Below are 13,393 nucleotides of genomic sequence, written 5' to 3'. Positions count from 1 at the left end.
CACTAACTGTTAAAATACTCGATATTTATCATATCTTGATGGTTTATTGTGCTCGTTCATAATACCCTAAGCGTAAAGGAGCAATTCATTTGAACTGCTCGGGCCCATTTGGATAAAAACGGCCCTAAGGTGGAGTGTTCATGTTTATATCCCCGGTTAAAGAAATTAATTTACATGTCATGGAATGAAAGAATCAATGGCTCAATTTCCTAAGATGGATAATTAATAATAGCACAACAAATGGTAAGCCCAGGAGGTAAAAGCTCTAGCTGCGGTTTAGAAAATCGCACAGTTCCCGCATCACGCTCATGTTCTCGTGCATGTAGGCCTTGGTTTCCCACAGCATGTTGCACAATTTTTCGTCCGATTTCTCGTCCATCGCCACGTCCTCGGACAGTTGAGGAGAAAATCGGAAATAGGGAATGCCTAAGGAGGAGCACCAGGCGCGCGCTCGATCCACCACCCTTCCGTCACTGCTGGTGGCCTAATCCATAATGAGAGAGCAGGGTTGATTCATTATTCCCAACCTTACTTACTTGATCCACCAGCAGAGTGCCCAAGTTTTGGATGCCTAGAACAATTTTAGTGGTATCCCAGATGGATCCCGGCCGGAATACATCGACCTCCTTCAGTTCCGTGACGGGGATGACTCCTGCAAGCGAACAACATCACCCTAAATGATGGACAACGGGCGATTTCACTTTTAGTACCTGTGCCCAGACTGACCACAATCGAGACCGGGCAACTCTCATCCTCTTTGCCGCACCCTCTCAGCGCCAAACAATGCTCATGGATTTCGGTGAGGGCGTCCAAAGTGGGATTGTTCGCAATCAGACCGCCGTCTAAATAGCGCTGGAACAGCCTGGAATCCAAAGAATTATATAATGTTGGCGAATTTATAGCGGGGCACACACCGATAGTATGTGGGAGCGGCTCCAGTGGCTCGAGCCACCTGCCAAACGAACTGCTGCTCGGGCGGCGGCGGCAGCTCATAGGGCGAGTCATGTTTCACGCCCAGAATGTTGCCTGGACTGTTGTAGTTGCGGAACAGATGCAGCTCGGCTGGCTTCCTATCGACCAGCAGCCCCGTCACCATCACCTAGAGGTTCGAAGTCAAATGGAGCGTCCAACTCAGATAGCATTTGATATTCTATGAATATCCCAGAATGTTCAAAAAATATACGGAACAATGCGGGAATATCCTGGCAATATACATGGTGGAACATTCCTAACATGAATGTTTATGGAATATACATGCATGTATATTCATCAAAGTTCATAAAAAGTATATCCTAGGTATGTACATATATGTACATATTGGGTATATGTGCAGATGAACATGCCAGGTATGTACATATTGTGTATATGTGCAGGTGAATATACCTAGTATATATATATTCTGGGAATATAATTTTGCTATGTGGGAATGAGAGTCCGGCACCCCTACCTTCGGGAATCTGATGTCCGACATGACCGTCTCAGGGCCAAAGGTATCTTTCATGACGTTCTCCAGGTTCTCGCTGCAGTAGGGCCGGCCGCCGATAAACGTTTTCTCCTTGAGGCGAAAGTACAGGCACTGGCAGTCTTTCATCGTCTTCCCGGCCGCGATTCCTAGATAGTCTGGAGTTTGCAGCCGAAATCGGTAAGCGGAATAAAACCTTTGCCCTACCTAAGGCCAGAATCCCGCCAGTGCTGGTGCCGGCCAGCCAGTCAAAGCACCGGTTGACCGGCTTTTGGAAGGTCAGTTCGAGCTCGAGCAGCATTTGCACGAGCACCAAGCCCCGGATTCCGCCCCCGTCCAAGCAGAGCAGCCGCCCCTTTTTCGGAAACTCGCCCCGCTTGTGCTTTCGAGCGGCCTCCTCCATCCCAGCCACCGCTAGCATTTGATTTAGGAAGTCTCGATTGGCTGGGCCGATTACCTTTGGCGGGGGGATTCCATCGTAAGTGCCATGCTGCTTGCAACCGTCCGTGCAGCCGACCATGTCGGCCCTACAGCGCCGGGCTCCAACAGCATGCAGGTAATACAGTAGTTTCGGCTCCAGTTCTGCAATCGTTCAGTGTGTTCAAATTGATTGTGTTGGTGGCCAAAAAAGTGCGACAAACCTCTGGACATCGCATGCCTGGGCGATTCTCCAGCATTATTCAAAACGTCCAGGTCGGCGCCAAACACTATCAGCGCTTGAAGGATTGGCAAGTAGCCCTTTTTCACCGCCGAATGGATCGGCCGGTTGCCTTTGAGGTCGGGCATTTCGGTTTTGGCCTGGTGACTGAGCAGCGCCACTACACAGTCCAGCCTGCAAGCGCCCCCACATAAACACAAAGCCCCCGCCATCCAATGGACCGAACAGGTCTACATACCTGTTCCTATCCACCATCACATGAAGCGCGGATTTGCCCTCAAAGTTTACCGCATTGATGTTGCAGTTGGTTTCAATCAGCGCTTCGATGACGGAGCGCGACTTGGCCCAATGCACGGGCGTGCCGCCGTTCTTCATGTCTTCCAGGTCCAGAGTTCCCGGGTTGTCCTGCAGGAACAGGCCAACGTAGCAGGGTTCCGTGTAGTCGCCGTCCCCAGTTGCCTGCTTGTTCACATCGGCTCCTGCCAGCAGGAGGGCTTGCACGCAATCGGTATTATCGGTGAAACAGGCCATGTGCAGGGGCGTGTAGCCGTTCTTGTTGCGCGAATTCAAGCATTTTGGATCAGAGCCCTGCGCCAACGTCTGCAAAGCCAGCGGATAATTCACACGACAAATACCTCACCAGTGTTCGGCAAAAATTAATTTTTCATATTGAGTTTACCAGATAGTCACTTACCGAGATAATTTCTTTGGTGCTGCTGGCAGCGTAATGAAACACCGAGTTGCCCTCAAAGTCCACATGTTCCAACGAGCAATTGGATGCCACCAGTAGCTGGACGGTCTTAAGATTGCGAGTGGTGATGGCGACTTGTAAGGGCGACATTCCCTTTTGGCTGTCGCTGCTGTTGAGGAAACAGTTCACTTGGGGATTCCTCAAGCAATCGTGGAGCGCACAGTAGGCGGCGATATGCGCCAAGGTCCAGCTCGGATACTCAAAGATGATGTCGCAAAGTTTCTGCAGCCCGTTCACGTTGCACATCTGAAACAATTGGGCCTCAAGCACTGCTACGCGCCGCCATTGGTCACTACCAACCTCTTTGGCGATCTCAATGAAAACGGGCAGTTTTTCATGAAGGGCTATAAACTTTATTTCGGCATCTTCCAGGTTATTAGCGCGATACAAGCTGGTTAAAAAAACCGGTTAGTCGAAGCGCCAGCGAAGTATCTTCTGATGGAACCCACCTGAATGTTTGGACGAGTGTTTCGGTGGTGGGCCGATGTAAAACAATCTCGAACGTGGGCTTTTCGTTTCGGTTGTTGGTCTTCTGGGGCCAGTAGAGGATCAGGCCGTCTTCCCGCATCTGGATCTCTCGCGAGGTAAACGCGGCTGACTTGACATCCAGCACGCGGTCGGGCGGCGTTTCAGAGTTGAGGAAACTTTTCAGCACTGGAACATTGAATATAAATTTCAGATGCTCTGTAGTTTCTCCCCCAACTTTCTAAAATTTACTCAAGCACGAGAATATAGATCGGTTTTCCTGGAAAAGCTACTATAAATATAAAACCCGCTATTTGCTGCCAGTGGGTGCTTGTTGAAAATATAACTTTTCTGCTCCAGTACCCGCTTAATGTCGAGTCGAACGCCATACTGTATATAATAAACCAACTGTTTGTCGGTTCAACTGCAAGACAAATCTCTTCCAAATATTCAACGGCAAAGTGAAACAGCCCATAGACCAGCACAAAAGCACACTTGCTTGCTCGCTATCGCTAAAAAGTCATCGTCCAGTTTACTTATCGGATAAGCGCTTGTTGTTGACTTATTATGTCGTTATTCCCTGATGTATCGACCACCTTTAAAATGCAACGGGGGCGCAAAAGAAGGCCAAATGTCCAGCATCACAATGTTTTACTTACCATCAAGTCCTGCCTGTAACATTGTTGTGCTGATGCTATTTGGTAAACAAAAGCGAATTTCTTATCAATTATGCAGCAAACACTACGTTTGAGGATATCGCGATTAGCACGGCTGGTTATTGGCGCGAATCATTAATCCGAGGGAGATTTTCGAAGGAATTCCAATCACTTTTTGCACCTTGATCTTCGCAATTTAGCTCTAAATTGTCGACTAATTATGGGGTTATGACTGATTGTTTAATGTCAACTTGACACTTTTTATTTTTGTAATTATTTGGCAAGTTGGCAACTAGGCTCAGACCCTTGAGGGTCCACTCAAATTAAACCAACAATACCAATCAATTTCTTTATAAAAATTACTAGAAAAAAGCCCGGTTTTCTGCTGAAAACTAATAAACGGCCAATAGATACGAAGTGAATAATTCAATCAATTAACTGGGGCAAACGGAAACTGCGTGCCTCATTGCCAAACCAGCCAAACTCAGTTTTCATGTGCCAGATGTCAGATTTGCGATTTGCCATTGACGTTACAGGTTATCTGGACAATTTCCCAGTTTATAGACATACTTTCGCAATTACCCTCTTTTATCGCTTCTCAAACTGCACTAGAGGCTAAGCGACATGGCCGGATATAACGAGGAATACGAGCAGGTAAGCGCAAGCACTCACCTTCATCAGGCCTGAACAAGCCCCCTTTAGCTCACTAATCATCAAAAAGCACCTACCTGCATGCTTGGCCGGAACTAAGCCCATTGGAAGCGGGCACAGCTCATGTTCGCCCTAACTGTGACACTACGTGACAACCCGCCGTTGTCAGCCAGCCGGCAGGTGTAAACTAGCTGCTTTTTTCCAGAATTACGACTACAACAGCTATGATGAGTTCGGAGGTCACACGGGGGACCCCAATCAGGACGCCGAATTCAGCCGCCAACAGTACACAATGCCCGACAAAGTGAAGAACTTCCTGATCTACTTCAGGAACCATGTGAATGAGGGACTGGTTTTCGAGCTGCAGACCCTCTATGAGATGTCATGGCCCAAGCTGACCGAGGATTATTTTGAGAAAAGGCCCTGGCCCGAGCAGAGCGACGTTTTGAAAATCGTGGGTGCTGACTCTGAGGTAAGTTGCCCGCTCTTTCACTTACCTTCGTTCCTGATGTCGGCCACATTTTGGCTGACACTGTTGAAGGTTTCTTTCACTTGCTCGCCGCTCTCGCTCAGCTTACCCTTAACCATCTGTTTCACCTCCTGGGATTTGCTGAAAAACTGCTGGGTGTAGTGGTTCATCTTGATCGGTTGGAACAATCAACTGCCACTCGTCTCGCTGGACTCATCTATTATTTAAATGTTGGCTGTTATCGATCCTGGATGACCTGACCATCGTTTAGGCGTTTTATTGGTTTTCTTTAGTTCAACTACGAGCTGTTGGCTAGTGGAGACTCATTATGCTTTCTAGAGCTCTTGGCCGTTTACGAAACAGGCCAAATGTTCACTGGCCTAATTTGGTTTTTGCAGGTTTTCATCATTCTATACAAGGAGCTGTACTTCCGACACATCTACGCGCGGATTCAAGGCGGTCCCACCTTGGAGCAACGCTTCAACTCCTTCTATAACTACTGCGACCTGTTCAACTACATTCTGAGCGCTCCTGAGCCGGTGCCCTTGGAACTGCCTGACCTGTGGCTGTGGGAGCTGATCGACGAATTTGTCTATCAATTCCAGGTGGGTTTAGCCAATTGCGCTCCAAGGGACATTGTCTAATGGTTGCCGTTTCAGTCGTTCTCCCAATACCGGGCGCGATTGCAGAAGAAAACGCAGCAAGAACTGGAGACGCTCAACTCCAACAATAAAGTGTGGAATGTGCTGTGCGTGCTTAATGTGTTGCACTCGTTAGTGGATAAGAGCAACATTAAGCAGCAGCTGGAAGTGTATGCCAGTGGGGGCGATCCGGATTCAGTGGCTGGCCAGTTTGGGCGCAACTCGCTTTACAAAATGTTGGGATACTTCAGTCTCGTTGGTTTGTCGCCGTTGTTTCCCACTTTGCCAGTGTGAATTGAGTGACTTTTTTCAGGGCTCTTAAGGCTACATTCGCTCTTAGGCGACTACTACCAGGCAATCAAGGTGTTGGAGAACATCGAGGTGCATAAGAAGTCCCAGTACGCTCATATTCCAGCGTGTCAGATTTCCACTTCGTACTATGTGGGCTTCGCCTACATGATGATGCGCCGCTACTCCGATGCCATTCGCACTTTTTCGGGCATTTTGCTGTATATCCAACGCACCAAGCAGCTGTTTGCCTCCAAAACCTACCAGCACGACCAGATCAATAAGCAAACCGACCAGATGTACCATTTGCTGGCCATTTGCTTGGTTTTGCACCCCCAGTGCATCGATGAAAGCATCCAGCAGACGTTGCGGGACAAATCCTATCACGAGAAGATGTACAAGATGCAGTACGGGGATTTGCAGGTACGTCCGGTTTAAGCCCCCGCGGTTATTTCAACAACACCTAAACTCTTTGTGTTGAAGGAGTTCGAAAACAGCTTTGTTTACGCTTGCCCGAAGTTCCTGTCCCCCTATCCGACGCCTATCGTGTCGGGCATCGACGATGTCTCCAAAGAAGCCATCAAGCATCAGACACAAGTTTTCATGGATGAGGTGGGTATATAAACCCAGGTTGTCGCCAAGCTTGGTCTAATCTTGTTGAAATGGTAGGTTCAACAGCAGAAGATGCTGCCCACCATCCGCAGCTACTTGAAGCTCTACACGACGCTGCCGCTGAGCAAGCTGGCAACGTTCATGGCTCAGAACACTCGCGCTGACGGCCAGTGGGATCTGGACAAAGAGACGCAGAGCTTGCTGATCCATCTGTTGTGCTTCAAGCACAAGATGAAGAACGTGGTGTGGTCGAAGGGAGCGTCGGGCCTGGATGGCAAGTTCCAAAGCGGCTCCGAGGTAGGCGTTAATTGTTATGCTTAGACTAGTATGGATCGGCATTCTTATGATTTCCAGTTGGACTTTTACATCGACAATGAGATGATCCATATTGCCGATACCAAAGTGGCGCATCGCTACGGCGACTTTTTCATCCGGAAAATATTAAAGTTCGAGGATCTGAACCGTAAGCTGCACATGATCAAGATGTAACTCAGGAGCTGCGCGGACAGCTAAGTATTCGATTTTTTTAAATAAATGTCAAATATACACACCAAAAAATTTAATTGAATTTTGCCCCACAAATTAGTTGACAATATTAATGGGCAGGAGTGAGTGGTGAATTTTTCCGGAATTTAGCTGAACACTAAAATGTTTTGAAGCGCATGAACTTTTCCATCCTACTTCAAGGTGACGTTTTTTGCGTTGGTCAAGAGAGAGAATAAACAGTCTGTTCGTGTCGTACATTAGCAGTGTACCAGGGCCGATTGAAAACAGTAGGGCGTTTTTTTGGCGATATTTTTCACGCGGTCGCAAAGCCTGAAAAACTCGCACCAATTTACATTTTATGAAAGTTTTTCTTGATAGTGAATAAATAGAAAATGACTCTGTAGTAACCTCTGTGATCTGTGGAGTTGACAGAGTAAATAGTTTGAAAATCTGTGGCGTAAACTGAAATTTGAGGTTCAGTGTCAGTGCGAATGAAGCTGAAAAAAAAACAAGTTTTTTATGCGACCAATGTTTCTGATCCTTTCCCGGTATCCGCCAGCTTTTCACTAACTGCACAAGGTACTTATAGCGGCTCTAGGCGGTAAGTAGATCCCAACTCCCACCTCTCACATGTCCATCGCCAATCGACTGCATAAGCCCTATTTTGAATAAGATGACCAACCCCGTCCCCTTAGAACAGTACCAGGGCGATCCAGGAGAATCCGAAAGCAGCAGCTCCGAATCCCCAGAGCCAATGGATCAGGACGAGAATACTGGGTGAGTTCGCCGTTCCTTCAGCAAATCGAGGGGCTGTTTTTTGAACGTTTTGCGCGTAGGGGTGGCCAGCGCCAAGCCGTCTCCCCGATCAACAGTGCTGGTTCCGATAAATCCGAAATATTTGAGCCAGATGACCAGCCGGAATACTTCGAAGTTTGGAGCTCTGATGCCACCAGCGAAGACGAGGAGGAAGAGGAGCTTGAAGTACTGTACTGGAGCGGGCTGTTTGTGCCCTGAGACTGAAAATGCTGGTTTGATTTGCAGCAGAAGTCAGCCCGACCGAAAAGGGTCGACGAGTGGAGCGAGACTATGTCCAAAGACCGTATCACCACGTTGACCTACAACGGAATTCCTGGGATACAGCTGCTGGACACTGAGAGAAAATACACCGTGCTTGAATGCTTCAAACTGTTTGTCGACGACGCATTGATCAAGTTGATGGTGATCGAAACCAATAAGTAATGGCTCTAAAACTCTTAGCCTAGTTGCGGCTTTGCAAGTTTTTTTGGCTCCATTTAGGCATGCCAGATCGAAGTTTGTGCGCTACGGCTACCACGAAGGTTTCCTCTCCGGTTGGCTGGATGTGGACTTCAAGGAAATGAGCCAGTTCCTCGGCCTGCTGATATTTATGGGCTTTAAGCGCTTTCCTGGTAATCGATGCCGTATTCCACTGCGTTTAGTTGAATCCGATTCTTTCAGAAACTTCCTGCTACTGGAGCACCGAGCGCATGTATCGCATGTCAGTGGCCTGTCGCATTTTTACACAGACTCGCTTTCATCGGATTCTGGCCTTCTGGCACTTTGGAACCGAAGGCTCCGACACCGTCCTTGCAAAAATCAACCCATTAATCAGTCGCCTGAACACCAATTACAGGTAGGCGATTACGAGGACTTCTATGGGGTTTGGGCGCGCGTTATTCAACTGTGGATTGTTCGCAGAAAGTACAAGGAACCCGACCAGATTCTCTACGTGGGCAGGAGTACCGTATGTCTGCGCAACAAGTATATCTTCGAACCCTCGCTTGGGGCCGTGAAGAAGGGCTCGAAGATCCTGAAAGTGATCGATCAGGATGGGTACACGTACAAAACGAAGATATTGAAGACTGGGGCCGGCCGACGGGAGCAGACAATGGCTGATGTCCTGCAGGTGCTGGACGGATTTTTGAATCAAGGTCGTTTGATTATTTTCCACAATCTGTGGATTGGTCTTGATCTGGCTGAGAAACTATTGAGCTGCAAATGCCACTCGATTGGGATGATTCGGAAGAACTCGCGCGGAGCATCCAAGGAGTTGCTGTCGCGCTCCATTCAAGACGGCGATCTGGTCGGCGTGCAAAACCCTCAGGGGATCTCCATTATGAAGTGGCAGCTTTCGGGTAAGACCCAAGCACTCAGCTATTTAGTTGCTGTTAATGCAGCTAGTTCTATCACTAGGAGTGGAATATTTCGGCATCTCCACCTGCCATTCATTGGAAACACCGCCGCAGAAGAAGCCCGCCAAGTCGCAAAGCGAAAGCACCACGAATCCTGAAGAGAGCCAAGTGCCCACATTTCTAAGAGACATCGCACTGAGCGAGAGCATTTTCGATATGCACGAGAAATTCAACGTGAACACTTCCCCGGTTAACGAGCAGGTGAAATGGTAAGCAATTGGTAAGGAACTGGGCTAGTTTCGGTTAGTTGCAAGCTTCTGGGTTTAGGTATCAACGTTTCGCTTACGACGCCATCGTCAACACGGCCACCGTGAACGCGCTGGTGCTGTACAAAGCCCTGAATAATGAAACGATTAAAATGTGGGACTTTCGGGACAAGCTGTTCCGGGAACTGGTCGACATCAAGCAGTTGCCAAGCGTTTCCAGCGATGATGAAGCTGAGGAGCCCGACTTGGAGGACTGAGTGAGCGTCTAATCATTTTAAATTTGATCTGATTTTTTACCTGGAGACAATTGATGTCTTGTCGCAAAACTCTTATTTGTTTGTCAGTGCGTTTCCTTAAATATTTTTCAGTGATAATAAACAGCTATTGATGAAAATGGGGCTGGCTTGGGTTCGGGCGCGCAATGAAATGGAAAACAGCGACAGTCAATTAACTCTATATTGTGGTATTAATTTACTTAAAATCCTAACATAAAACCAATAATTATATTGGTTTTGTATTAACATTGTATGCGTATGTATGTGACTTTGTATTAACAAAGTCGCTTATTCGTGTAACGCATTCTGGTCAGCATTCGATGCATTCGGGGCGTCACAGTGCCAGAACGCAATGAAACAAGCAACTATTCGAAATAAATGTTTTATTTTTCAATCTATCTGCTACTTTTTAAGTATAAAAACAATAATTAAATTAACAATAAAAGGGCTTTTTTGGTACTGTGAACGAGCCGTTTTGTGGTGATGCGGCAGGGCCTCCACTCGAACGGAGCGGTTTAATTTTTTCAAATTAAATGCCCTTCAATGCCGATGCTCTGCCGCATTGGTTGCCAATCGAGTGTTGTTTTGATGCATACCTGAACACGCCCAGCAGAACTGTCTATTTAAACACTAAAGAGATTCGCTAGAATGTTGTATCCATGTAAAGGTAATGCAGACTTTAGAACCGGGTGTAGTGTGGTGTAGTGATGACAAAATATTCAAAAGAATCGTATAATAAAGGGTAAAAAGCCAGAAAATTCAACCAGAACGAATCGAATGCTGTGAAGAACAAGCCCACAGATAGCCTCGACTTGGTTAGCTATACAAAAATGATAGTTTTACACTTGAGGAGACACATAAAAAGGAAATAATTTAATTAAGAAAATGTACACCGAAAACATCTCGGGGCGACCGGTCGAGCCGCTTTTGCGACCGCAGTTTAACTTGGAACTACGGATATAAATGCCTGCGCATTGGTCAAGTGCTCTAGCTGAGCTTCGAACCGAACCCGACGATCGAACTGACCGCTAATCGAACTACCTGACGAGCTCCGMCGAGCTCTACATGTTCCGACCAATCGCCTACTTTCAGTACCCTGTCTCGATCATCTCTCTGAAATGGAAAAAACGGTTTTAGCTGTAGAAGCAAGCCCAAACATATCTAGAGCTCAGCTGCGTTTATGGGGCTTCTCCTTTTGGGTACCACTAGAAGATGGCATTCTCTAAACGCAGCTGACTTGACCCAATAGGCGTAAAAAGGGCATATTTGTAATCGTGGCAGGCGTTACCTTGTCCACGCAATTGTTATGCACCGGTTTGCGATCCCTCGAAGACAACTGGCCCACCTTTAAGGGGTGCAAAATGCTCTTATCGTCGCCTCCTCGATCGCTATTGGTCCTGTGGTCCGAATCCCTAGTCCGCTTGTCTTTCGGCGACCTGGCCAAGTCTGCAAACATCAACCGTTAATTGGGGCCCCCCAGTTACGCCCATTTCTGACCTACCAGAGTACTTGTCCCGCGACATCTTGTAGTCTCTGTTCTCTCTCTCCTTTTCGCGCATTTTCTGCAAGTAGCTCTTGGATTGATAAGAACGGTCTCTATCCCTAGGTGATTGTGATTCCGGGCTGTCTGATCGGTAGGTGCCATTCGGCGAGTCGCGAAACTTCTCGTAGCGCTCATTGCTCGACCCGTAACTCTTTGAAGTTGCATACTTTGAATTCTAAATGGGACAAGCCAAGAAAAACAGGGACTGGTTAAACACATCCAACTTTGCCCAGGGTGCAAACATACTGGCCCAGTCAACAAACCAAAGGATTGTTTCTTCATCAGTTTTTCAAGATACACAAAAGAAAATCAATAAAACGTACAGCGGGCCGAGGGGACGATTTGGGGCGCCAATTGAAGGGCTTTGATCGTTTTGTCGCCTCAAACACGGACTGTACTAAAGGGGCGCCAATGAAAAAGAAAAACAAACATCTTGGCAGACAAGGAAAATGTAGGTTAACTTTTCTACGTCAGCCATGTTTATTTGTGGCATTTAAATCGAATCGAAGTGGCAGTGAAACGGTGTTTTTGGGGCCGAAACTGGGCATTGTTGATGGGGAATTGAGTCTGATTCGGTGCGAGACCCGCCTCTAAGGCTGAAACGGGACAATTGAAGGAAACTAATAGAATCGTTCCCTTAAAAGCTGGGAGTGATGTTTGAGACAGTAACTGAGCCCCCCAACTAGATGACACCGCCCCCAGACGAGCAGGCCCAGGGCTGGGCCCAACAACGTATATTTACCTGATAGGGATGGGTCGGGTGCTTCTCGAAGTACCTGAAGGAGAAACAGAAAAACGGAATTAGAATGAGGGCCAAGCCTTGGAATGGGGCAAAACTGTATGTCAATAATAAAGTAGGCAGGGAATGCATACCCATCGCTCATCCGTTGTGTTTTCCTTGCATGCATTACCATCAATGCGATAGGCTGGGAAATGTTGGCGGCTTTTTCGACAAGCCCTGGCGCAGTTTGCGTTCATAAAATCGGGGGCGCAACAGTGTCTTCAACCGCCTAGAAACTGACTTTCCAATCAGACGCCATGTCACATAAGGGAACAATTTTCAGCTGAAGGTAAATGCTCCTAAATTTCTTCTATCTTCTCATTGGTTGACGTAAGATCCGCACTTATACCAACGCGCCGCGTTCAATTCCCCCACAACACCCCGTTTCGTGCCAGATCGCTCGATATTTCCTCAATTTACTCACGAACTCTGTAAATAAACTCGCTGTCAAGTTGACGTTTTCCAATTACGCTGACACACCTTATGCCTTGTTGTCGAATCGTCTTAGCCGCAGCCATTTCGCACCTTTTACAGGCGCTGTTTTTCTCGGCCTTTCCGAGCACGGGGGGAAAAATCCCTACAACTGACAACCGAGCGCCCCACTCAGCTGACAATTTTTTGACATCTAAACCCCTATCTCTAGCAATCGGCCTTGATTCTAGGATTCAGTTTGTGTTGGCGGCCCTGGCACATCTGCAGCCAGCTCGCCAGCTCGCTCTAGCCCACTGCTACTCTCTCTCTATCTTGTGATAGTTTTCCTCCCCAACGCCAGAGTGACTGGCCTCGCCATTATGGCATAACAAACAAAGTCATGAGGAATATAAACACAATTGTGATATTTCAAGTAATTATTTGAACCATGTGGATGGACAGTGGTTACTAAAGAGCCCCAGGAGCAGTTTACGTGTAAGTACGGATGAAGTGGCGCAGCATGAAATTGCACAATTTCATTGGCCATAACCCGAAGGGTTGAGGCTCCGAATTCCCAATTGTCACCACGCGGGGCTGTTTTGATAGTGCCTCAATCATTTGGAGCCCCTGGTGATACCTCGTGTCTGAACAGTTGCATTTCGGGCGCCCCAATTTTCAGTTCATTGATATTGACGTTCTGTTTGCACGCATTGACCCTAACTTTCCTACAGCAACTAATCACATCCTGATGTTTTCATCGTTAAGCAGTAATCAGCATCAATCAACTGTAATGTTTGTTTCAGATTAATTAGCAACATGTTGTCACAA

At 47.4% G+C, this 13,393-nt stretch overlaps 4 protein-coding genes across 14 annotated transcripts; 2 read left to right on the top strand and 2 right to left on the bottom strand.

Moving 5' to 3' along the window:
• Positions 1-24: 24 nt before the first annotated feature.
• On the bottom strand, positions 25-4,819 carry LOC109538858 (85/88 kDa calcium-independent phospholipase A2). 3 transcript variants are annotated; one of them, XM_048670000.1, is made up of 13 exons: positions 3,996-4,238; positions 3,700-3,932; positions 3,321-3,525; positions 3,172-3,262; positions 2,815-3,117; positions 2,359-2,720; positions 2,104-2,294; positions 1,670-2,044; positions 1,448-1,611; positions 915-1,099; positions 711-862; positions 537-652; positions 25-484 (listed from the first exon to the last, which is right to left on the bottom strand). In XM_048670000.1, exons 3-13 carry the CDS (start codon positions 3,437-3,439, stop codon positions 266-268), a joined length of 2,277 nt encoding a protein of 758 aa, XP_048525957.1. In that variant the 5' UTR covers positions 3,440-3,525; positions 3,700-3,932; positions 3,996-4,238; the 3' UTR covers positions 25-265. The 3 variants fall into 3 exon arrangements, with proteins under 3 accessions (XP_048525957.1, XP_019761823.1, XP_019761824.1); XM_019906264.2 differs by lacking the exons at positions 3,700-3,932; positions 3,996-4,238 and adding an exon at positions 4,721-4,819; XM_019906265.2 differs by lacking the exon at positions 3,700-3,932.
• Positions 4,482-7,211, top strand: LOC109538861 (eukaryotic translation initiation factor 3 subunit L). The gene is made up of 8 exons (XM_019906276.2): positions 4,482-4,646; positions 4,849-5,115; positions 5,511-5,717; positions 5,772-6,012; positions 6,067-6,464; positions 6,525-6,653; positions 6,711-6,950; positions 7,008-7,211. The coding sequence occupies exons 1-8, from the start codon at positions 4,617-4,619 to the stop codon at positions 7,140-7,142; spliced, it is 1,647 nt and encodes a 548-aa protein (XP_019761835.1). The 5' UTR covers positions 4,482-4,616; the 3' UTR covers positions 7,143-7,211.
• Positions 7,212-7,556: 345 nt separating this feature from the next.
• LOC109538862 lies at positions 7,557-9,949 on the top strand. 8 transcript variants are annotated; one of them, XM_019906281.2, is made up of 9 exons: positions 7,557-7,740; positions 7,840-7,916; positions 7,976-8,120; positions 8,181-8,374; positions 8,436-8,566; positions 8,616-8,790; positions 8,856-9,292; positions 9,351-9,558; positions 9,617-9,949. In XM_019906281.2, exons 2-9 carry the CDS (start codon positions 7,894-7,896, stop codon positions 9,810-9,812), a joined length of 1,509 nt encoding a protein of 502 aa, XP_019761840.1. In that variant the 5' UTR covers positions 7,557-7,740; positions 7,840-7,893; the 3' UTR covers positions 9,813-9,949. The 8 variants fall into 8 exon arrangements, with proteins under 8 accessions (XP_019761840.1, XP_048525959.1, XP_048525958.1 ...); XM_048670002.1 differs by having other exon boundaries at positions 7,559-7,718; positions 7,835-7,916; positions 8,184-8,374; XM_048670001.1 differs by having other exon boundaries at positions 7,560-7,718; positions 7,835-7,916.
• Positions 9,950-10,548: 599 nt separating this feature from the next.
• On the bottom strand, positions 10,549-12,612 carry LOC109538860 (WW domain-containing adapter protein with coiled-coil homolog). Of its 2 annotated transcripts, none has more exons than XM_048669999.1 (5): positions 12,247-12,612; positions 11,620-12,149; positions 11,332-11,548; positions 11,119-11,276; positions 10,549-10,943 (listed from the first exon to the last, which is right to left on the bottom strand). In XM_048669999.1, the coding sequence occupies exons 2-5, from the start codon at positions 11,653-11,655 to the stop codon at positions 10,818-10,820; spliced, it is 537 nt and encodes a 178-aa protein (XP_048525956.1). In that variant the 5' UTR covers positions 11,656-12,149; positions 12,247-12,612; the 3' UTR covers positions 10,549-10,817. The 2 variants fall into 2 exon arrangements, with proteins under 2 accessions (XP_048525956.1, XP_048525955.1); XM_048669998.1 differs by having other exon boundaries at positions 12,116-12,149; positions 12,247-12,610.
• Positions 12,613-13,393: the final 781 nt, after the last annotated feature.

This window comes from Dendroctonus ponderosae, unplaced genomic scaffold (assembly GCF_020466585.1).
Source record: "Dendroctonus ponderosae isolate FM_Combo_2020 unplaced genomic scaffold, Dpon_F_20191213v2 Dpon_F_20191213_9, whole genome shotgun sequence".
In the NCBI taxonomy this organism is placed as follows: Eukaryota; Metazoa; Arthropoda; class Insecta; order Coleoptera; family Curculionidae; genus Dendroctonus; species Dendroctonus ponderosae.
This window is presented reverse-complemented; position numbering and strand designations above follow the sequence as displayed.

Bases quoted from the DNA above. Each gene is read 5' to 3' on its own strand.
- LOC109538861 (XM_019906276.2), top strand. From the start codon at position 4,617: ATGGCCGGATATAACGAGGAATACGAGCAG. The intron at 4,647-4,848 runs GTAAGCGCAAGC...GCTTTTTTCCAG, and splicing joins ATAACGAGGAATACGAGCAG to AATTACGACTACAACAGCTA. The intron at 6,951-7,007 runs GTAGGCGTTAAT...TATGATTTCCAG, and splicing joins AGTTCCAAAGCGGCTCCGAG to TTGGACTTTTACATCGACAA.
- LOC109538858 (XM_019906264.2), bottom strand. From the start codon at position 4,748: ATGGGCTTAGTTCCGGCCAAGCATGCAG. The intron at 3,263-3,320 runs GTGGGTTCCATC...TTTTTTAACCAG, and splicing joins ACACTCGTCCAAACATTCAG to CTTGTATCGCGCTAATAACC. The intron at 1,100-1,447 runs GTAGGGGTGCCG...TCGAACCTCTAG, and splicing joins CGGACATCAGATTCCCGAAG to GTGATGGTGACGGGGCTGCT.
- LOC109538862 (XM_048670001.1), top strand. From the start codon at position 7,631: ATGAAGCTGAAAAAAAAACAAGTTTTTTATGCGACCAATGTTTCTGAT. The intron at 8,375-8,435 runs GTAATGGCTCTA...GGCTCCATTTAG, and splicing joins ATGGTGATCGAAACCAATAA to GCATGCCAGATCGAAGTTTG. The intron at 9,559-9,616 runs GTAAGCAATTGG...TTCTGGGTTTAG, and splicing joins GTTAACGAGCAGGTGAAATG to GTATCAACGTTTCGCTTACG.